At 35.0% G+C, this 8,123-nt stretch overlaps 1 protein-coding gene across 3 annotated transcripts; it reads right to left on the bottom strand.

Moving 5' to 3' along the window:
- Window positions 1-1,407: 1,407 nt before the first annotated feature.
- On the bottom strand, window positions 1,408-8,064 carry LOC131531340 (uncharacterized). Of its 3 annotated transcripts, none has more exons than XM_058762040.1 (5): window positions 7,395-8,064; window positions 6,280-6,600; window positions 5,454-5,783; window positions 5,069-5,196; window positions 1,408-1,955 (listed from the first exon to the last, which is right to left on the bottom strand). In XM_058762040.1, the coding sequence occupies exons 1-5, from the start codon at window positions 7,465-7,467 to the stop codon at window positions 1,911-1,913; spliced, it is 897 nt and encodes a 298-aa protein (XP_058618023.1). In that variant the 5' UTR covers window positions 7,468-8,064; the 3' UTR covers window positions 1,408-1,910. The 3 variants fall into 3 exon arrangements, with proteins under 3 accessions (XP_058618023.1, XP_058618021.1, XP_058618022.1); XM_058762038.1 differs by lacking the exon at window positions 1,408-1,955 and adding an exon at window positions 2,992-4,851 and having other exon boundaries at window positions 7,395-8,063; XM_058762039.1 differs by lacking the exon at window positions 1,408-1,955 and adding an exon at window positions 2,993-4,547 and having other exon boundaries at window positions 7,395-8,062.
- Between the last annotated feature and the right edge of the window lie 59 nt (window positions 8,065-8,123).

Genomic DNA, 8,123 nt, shown 5'->3' with positions numbered 1-8,123 from the left:
AAATGTCACATATGATTTCTTTACAACTACAGGTAAGAAGACTGGATGTTGGAATTTCACTGTGACTCATTTTTGCACATTTCAGTGATAAAGATTGCATTACCATAATTGGCCACATCATGTCACTTTCACTTTCACTTTCACTTTAATTATCAAGTATACACATATTTGTGTAATTGTGCTTTAACATTCCTCCTGACAAACATCACATCAAATATTTTCCATCTTAAGTAACAGCATTTACCACAGCCTGCGTCATGCCTCCAGTTACAGGCACTTAACATCAGAAATACTCTCAGCAAAGTGTTTCACCAACTTTAAAATATATCAACGCATTTCCAAGCTTATTAAGGCCGGTTTTGGTTCCAGTGTAACTTGTGGAAGGTGTTTTCTGATGAAGGCTGATGACTAAGGGACAGTGTTGTTTAAACCATAAACATTGGCAACGCAATGATACGATATGTTTCATAAACAGCAACAATACCAGTAAAACCATGTACAGTAACAGTGCAGACTGTCCTCTGGTATGAGACTGTGTGTGAGGAGGAAAATCCTGGTCATAATGTGAAAACACGGTCAGTTCTGTCAGTTATTAGTGAAAGTAAGCAGGCAAGACCAAATATTTGAAATGTCAAACCAGATCAGTTCTAGTGCAAAGACAAGAAACAAATGATGTCTGGATCACTTTAGCAGCCTTAATAAACCTCCAATAAACAGCCCTCGCTGTTCCATTGCTAGTAAAGTTTTGCTACGTTTCAGTCATTTCCTAATTCTCTTTAGTGTCCCTTTCAATATATTATAAATTATAAATATGCTACATTGTTTTAATGCCAGCCTTGTCCGGAGTCTGATTCAAGGATGTTATGTGTCACTCAAAGCAATGCTGTCCGGATTAGGTGGTGAGTTTTTAACATCTTTGTCCTGTAAGAAAACAGATTCATAAATGCTGTTGGAATTGTGTTTTTCCTGTTGTTTGTGCAGAGGTTTCCTTTCCCTCACACCTTATACTGCATCAAACTGTCATCTTTTGTATTCCAGTAATATAAAATATAAATATCACTATATATTACAATATTGCATTTTTGAGTGTTTTGACAGCGCCTCATTGGTGAATATCTGCTTCTCTGGTATTAAAATTAAGAATAAAAATGAAGGACAACAAATAGCTTTTCATTGTATAGATTTATCCAACACTCAGAATTCTAATTATATAATAATATTCAAAATGTATTCATACCACTGTTTTTTATTTATTATTATTATTATTTTTTATTTTTTTTACACAGTAAATCTCATTTATCTTGGTAAATTAGCTGTAATACTTACATTCTGTGGTGCTCGTCTATATTTCCTGCGATGACATAAAATCAATCCAGCAGTTACCAGCATAACCACCAGCAGAACAACAACAGAACCAACAATTCCTGCTGAAGCAGCTGAAGACAGACCTGAATATGGAACAGCTAAAGACAGACAGTCATGAATACTACAGAGTGAATGATAATCCATCCAGTATTTAACAATATCTTCGAATGACATTTACATCTTTCTACTTTGGTCATCAATTGCATGCTGTTGATTTAACTAATAAATGGCAGCATGTGCTTTAGCAATAGCAGAATCACAGCACTATAACATCAATAGGAAATAATACTGACAGGAAAACGGGCTGATATTATGCCTTTTTCATGTTAAGGGGTTACTCCACTCCAAAATGAAAATTTTGTCATTAATCACTTATCCCCATGTCGTTCCAAACCAGTGAAAGCTTTGCTCGTCTTCGAAACACAATTTAAAGTATTTTGGATGAAAACTGGGAAGCTTGTGACTGTCCCATTGACTGCCAAACAATTAACACTGTCAAGGCCCAGAAAAGTATGAAAGATGTCGTCAGAATAGTCCATCTGCCATCAGTGGTTCAATCTGAATTTAATGAAGCGACCAGAACACTTTTTCTGTGCAAAGAAAACAAAAACAACTACGTTAATTTAAAAAATTTGAACAACAACCTTACACAGAACAGCATATGCTATTTGCGCCCAGCGGATATTTTCCAAAATGGCGCTACGCTGGTCAGAGATCCAGTCTCATGATCCAGCTTCAGTCTGTCTCTGAATCTCTCTTCACCATCTTCACACTGAACATCTGTACAGATATCACCGAGATCTCCACTGATTTGAGCAATACGAATGCCATTAAAATACCATTTAATATCTTTGTGTTGGCTTGTTTCAACACCAGTGTGAAAAATGACTGAATCTCCCTCCTTCACAGACACTGACACTACATCTGATCCAACACCAGATGCACCTGAAGAACAAACAGTTAGCATAAGCCAAGCAAAACATACAATAGTGCCGTGGAAACTTTTTTTTCCTGATATATCACAAAGATTGTGAGTAGAGAAATATGCCTGGATTCAAAACGCATGCAAATCAACAACAGAAGAACATCATTGATTCACTCATTCACTCATCAGACAAACATACATGAGTCTCATTGATGATCTTGAACAATTCAAAATCCACACTGTTAGTCATGCTTTCACACCAGAAATATCAGATCCATGTCTTTACAGGGACGGAGAAGAAAGTGCAACACTCATTAGCAATTAAAAAAAAAAAAAAAAAAAACACATATATCATGGTTATCTAAAATCATTTTTGCTCATCAGTAAGGAAGAATTGGATCATTGAAAATCAGCAGCAAAGAAACTGGATAATAAAATGGTATTAAATACAGGATATCTGTGTTATTTAATGTATTTAATTATTGCAAGTTTGTGCCATATTCTGTGTTTGCATTCATTGTTTTTATTCATCTTGAGGAATACTGAATCTGTTTCTGTGTAAGTGAGATGAGTAAATACATGTTCATATTTAGTTTAGAACTATAGTAACATGTTTACACAGCGCACACAACGCCTCTGCACTTACTCCTGATTTCTGTCAACATGGGGACAAGAGAGAGCTGTCAGTCAATAAAAGTAAAAATGAAAGTAACTATACTTGTTTGAAAAATTAACTCAGATATTTTCTTGTAAATTAAAAAGTAATGCATTACTTTAGTTACTTGAAAAGAGTAACCTGATTACGTAACTAAAGTTACTTGTACAAAATTAAATGACCTCTTCGTTTAAAAAAAAAAAGCAAAAGCAAAATACAATGAACTACCCTATTACCCAAAATCGAAATAAAACTACTGATTCATTGTTAGCTTAGTTAGTTCATGATAACACACAAAAATATTTTAGAGACACTGATTCCAGACATTATAAGTGAATCATGTTTTTAATAATATTTATCACATAAACATACAAATAATGATCAAGTTAATTTCCTTGTTTCAGAAAAGAAAACTGCATTACTGGTTTTACTTTAAGCCAATTTTAGTGTTTGCTGAAGTAACGGTAAGGAACACAGAAAGGAAAATGTCAATATTTTGTCCAGAGTACAATGCACACAATATTTATTAACAGTGGAATACTAAAGCAATTAAAAACATTAAAAAAAAGAAGAAGACGTGTCCACTTCTTATTGATTTATGGCAAAATCTGCAGTACAGTCTTTAGTGAAGAGTTTAGCATATTAGCTTTGACACGTAAATTACTTTTCCAAAAATATTTACCTGACATAAATGAAAAAAAAAATAAATAAATAAAAAAAAAAAACTATTAATCTCTGTTGAGGTCATTTATATATTTACAGTGAGCACCATAGGAACAAGGGATCAAGAGAAGAATCAAATAACTAATCAGCACCTCTTAATAAAATCAAACAAATAATCAGCACCTCATAAAATATCACAGATGTTTGTTCACAACATCAGGTAAGAAGACTCATTTTTTGCATTTCAACAATGAAGATAAAAATATATCAAATGCATGAAGACTTACTAAAATTTCATAACATTGTTTTATCAAGTATACACACATTTGTGTGAATTGTGTGAACTTTAAATGCCACAGTAACAACATTTAACACAGCCTGTGTCATGTTGCGTCCAGTTTAAATGAATTAATTTCTGAACTCATGAAGGCTGCTTTAGTTCTGATGTAACTGATGGAGATATAAAAAGCCATGCTATTCATAGTTGGCCAGCCAGTGTTTTCTGATAACGGTGGATGACTAAGGGTTAGTGTTAGTAGTTAAATTATAAACTTTAGCCAATATAATGACAACAGTCTTTTCCAAAATCAGTAACAACATACCAGTAAAAACATCTAAAGAAGATGAGGCTGTGTATGAGGAGTACAATCCTCTTTATACACCACAAAAAAAAAAAAAAAAAAATATATATATATATATATATATAATTATCTTATTTTGAGAAGCAAACTTGCTTAAGATATTAAGTTTACTTAAGATATTTAAGTGTTTGCTGAAAATGTATAGTTTATGCTTAGAACAAGGGAAGATATCTGCCAATGGGGTTAGAAAATAAAATGGTTTTCATTTCTTCCATTTATGGGATATCTTCTTCTCTCCATCTCTTCTTCACCACTTCCATCGCTGGCGACGCTGGCGCAAAGGAATCTGAATTGGAGGCTGATTATATGCAGTTTCAGTTACACAAACACAAAAATACTAGAGAGCCAGAATTGTGTTTTCTGCTGTTGCTCATACAGAAGTTTTCATTTCTTAAATGTACTTCAGTGATACAAAATTGAAGTATTAATGATTCCAATACCTCATCTAAAATTCTTTGAACTGTTGTATTGGTGTTTTCTAATGAGACACTTGCTCTCTGAAACAACCTGCATTGTTTTTATATTAACTGTCATTTAGTTTATTTTGGAGTTATTTGTGTGTTTGATTGTTTGGTCACTGCATCGCCAGTGAATATCTGCTTCTGTGGTGTTAAAAAAAAATACGAAGATGACTCTTCATAGTTACACTGTATATTTTTATAATTACATACATTAATTCTATACTACTACTACTAAAACTACTAATAATAATAATAATAATATGAAAATATATTCATACCACTGTTTTTTAAATGTTTTTTTTCTTTTTTCCCCCCCCCCAATTGTAAATCTCATACATCAGCTGTATGTAATACTTACATTCTGTGGTACTGCTGTATGGCTCCTGCTGCGACAGTAAACCACACCAGCAGCTACAGCAGCAGCAGCCACCAGCAGAACAACAACAACAACTATTCCTGCTACAGCAGCTGAAGACAGACCTGAATCTGAAACAGATAAAGACAGACAGTCATTATTACTAAAGAGTGAATGATAATCCATCCAGTATTTAACAATATCTTTGACTGATATTTTCTACTTTGGTCATCAATTGTATATTGATTTCACTAACAAGCGGCATCATTTGTTGTTTTTAGCAAAAGCAGTCAAAACTAAATCACACTATGAACTTGATTCAAAAATACTGAACTCCTTCAAAACACCCCAAAAGAAAATACACTGAATGACTGAATCTTATACTCACAAATAACAGAAACACTGAATCTCTTCACTCTGGTGATGCTGAAGCTGCTGTTGCTGAAGATGATCTGTAGTTTATAAAGTCCAGAGTCTGTGGTTCTGATGTTCATGATGGTCAGAGATCCAGTCTGATGATCCAGCTTCAGTCTGTCTCTGAATCTCTCTTTACACTGAACATCTGTACAGATCTTACTCTGATCTCCAGTGATTTCAGCAATGAGAATGTCAGTAAAATACCACGTCATCACATCATTTGAGTTTTTTGTTTCACCAGGATCTAAAGTAAAAGATTCTTCTTCTTTCACTGACTCATCTCGTTCAGCAGCGGAAACACCTGAAACACAAACCAACAGCTGCTGGAGGAACTTTTTGGGAAAAAAACAAAACATGAACATGGAAGCGATTACACAAGCCCTTTCTTGATTTTCAGTCTGAAAAGAAACATTTATGCGTGGTTTGTGCTTATAAAATAATTGTACATATTTATTTTACATTAAACTCTTATTTAAACAGATAATAGAAGCTGTTCAGAGATTAGATGCTGTCATCTCCATCTGAGCTCAACTGCAGGTTCTTATGAATTAAATTGACTATTAAAACTACCAGTTTGATAATATAATTGGCTTAGTTTTAAACTAAAATTAACTGTTTAATGATGTAAACAGAAATATTGCATCTGCACAGCAAGTTTATGAAGAAATGATCTATATGTGATGTAATATACAGATGAAGAAAATATCTCTGAATATCATTAAAAACATCAACAGACACATTAACAATGTACTTTAAACATATATTAACTTAATGTAAACATTCATTAAATGACTTACCATAAACAGAAACACTGAAGATCTTTGTTCTGTCTTTGCTGTTGATGATCTGTTGCGTATAATTTCCAGAATCTGTGTTTGTGATGTTTGTGATGATCAGAGATCCAGTCTGATCCAGCTTCAGTCTGTCTCTGAATCTCTCTTTACACTGAACATCTGTACAGATCTTACTCTGATCTCCAGTGATTTCAGCGATTCGAAAGTCATTAAAATACCATTTAATCTTTTCTTGTTGGTTTGTTTTAACATCAGTGTGTAGAGTGACTGAATCTCCTTCCTTCAAAGACACTGGCACTTCGTCTGTATCAACACCAGAAACACCTGAAGAAGAAAGTTAACATAAGCCAAACAAACATATACAATAGTACCATGAAAAAAAGAAAAATATGTCCTAACTCGGTCCTATAGGGCAAAACCGTCCTGCAGAGTTGGTTTAGCACCAACTTTCTTCAGCTCCCTGCCTGGAAGTTTCTAGCATGCCTAGTAAGACCTTAATTAGCTGCTTCAGGTAGCCTATGTTTAATTGGGGCTGGAGCTAAACTCTGCAGGACCAGCCCTCCAGAATCACCCCTATAGACCATAAAGATTGTGAGTAGAGAAACGGGTCTGGATTCATAATGTAATGATGCAAACATCAATGAATTACACATTCACTCATCAGACAAACATTTGCACATTGGTATAGACTAAATAAACATTTTCATAATAAATATGACATACACAAAAAATACCCATAAAAACTTTTATATAGGCTACTGTATGTATACACATATATTAGCGCTGCTGTTAAATAACGTGTATTAATATAGCAGAAGCTTTTAACCAAAGCGACTCACTTTACATTCAAACTCAGTCTATGCACTGATGTACAAGAATATCATCAATATTATTTTGCTGACGGTATTATGTTACATTTTTATACCAATTCAGTTGACCTGATCATTTAAGGACCCCATTTTCACGGCTTTTAAATCGTTAACAGGTGTTACCCATCGAATTGTGTGACCGCGGTAGGCGCTGTTGCCCCGCTAACCATAGCGACTACCATTTACAGTATACAGAGACAGAAATCAGTGTAATAGCGGAAAAGAGATTTTAACAAATAAAGGTCTCACCATTGTCGAGAAAAAACAAGGTCACGGCGAGCCAAGTAAAGAGAAGCCTCATTTTCACCACTTTCCCCCTCATAAATGCAGATTCATATCCATAAAAGCTTCAGTTCTTCTGCTCAGATAGCTATGGTGTTATTTAACTAAAGTGAAACTAATAATCTGTGAGTCTCCCTGCGCAACCTGATCTCACATAATTCCGTGTAATGTTCACGGACTTAATTAACCCCGAATCTGTGGTGGCATCACGGAATCGCCGAAAATTGCGTGATGTGCTCACAGAAGGCATCAGCCGTGGTCCATGCACGGATTCACTGGTTCAACACCAGCGCTGCATCGGACCACGTAAAAAGAGTGACTCCGATCAGGTATACTTTCACTGGAGTACCTGATCCCACCCCTACCCTAAACCTACCCAGTTTTGAACAATAATGATGACGATAAATTTCCCAGTATTGCGTCGGCATATTGATGCTAAGGGTTTCCGTGCGTGGAGCACGGCTGATGCCTGTCACTGACTTCAGAGGCGTCATGCCCATTCAAGGGTAGGGGGCACGTGCCCCCTCAGATTTTTGAACCAAGTGGATTTTGAATGCAGCTTCCAAAAGAGAAAAAAATAGCCGATTAATATTTTCTATATTTAATACAATCACACCAGCGTGATTAAATCATTCAGCGCATCATATCATCAGCTGCTAAATTCAAATCTGCATTCGCTGGCTTGCACTGAGCCAG

The sequence above is a fragment of the Onychostoma macrolepis genome, chromosome 22 (genome assembly GCF_012432095.1).
Source record: "Onychostoma macrolepis isolate SWU-2019 chromosome 22, ASM1243209v1, whole genome shotgun sequence".
Taxonomy (NCBI): domain Eukaryota; kingdom Metazoa; phylum Chordata; class Actinopteri; order Cypriniformes; family Cyprinidae; genus Onychostoma; species Onychostoma macrolepis.
Note: the sequence above shows the minus strand (reverse complement) of the source record. Positions and strands in the feature narration are given on the sequence as shown.

Bases quoted from the DNA above. Each gene is read 5' to 3' on its own strand.
- LOC131531340 (XM_058762038.1), bottom strand. From the start codon at position 7,467: ATGAGGGGGAAAGTGGTGAAAATGAGGCTTCTCTTTACTTGGCTCGCC. The intron at 6,601-7,394 runs GTGAGACCTTTA...TTTCTTCTTCAG, and splicing joins CTTGTTTTTTCTCGACAATG to GTGTTTCTGGTGTTGATACA. The intron at 5,197-5,453 runs GTGAGTATAAGA...TATCTGTTTCAG, and splicing joins ATTCAGTGTTTCTGTTATTT to ATTCAGGTCTGTCTTCAGCT.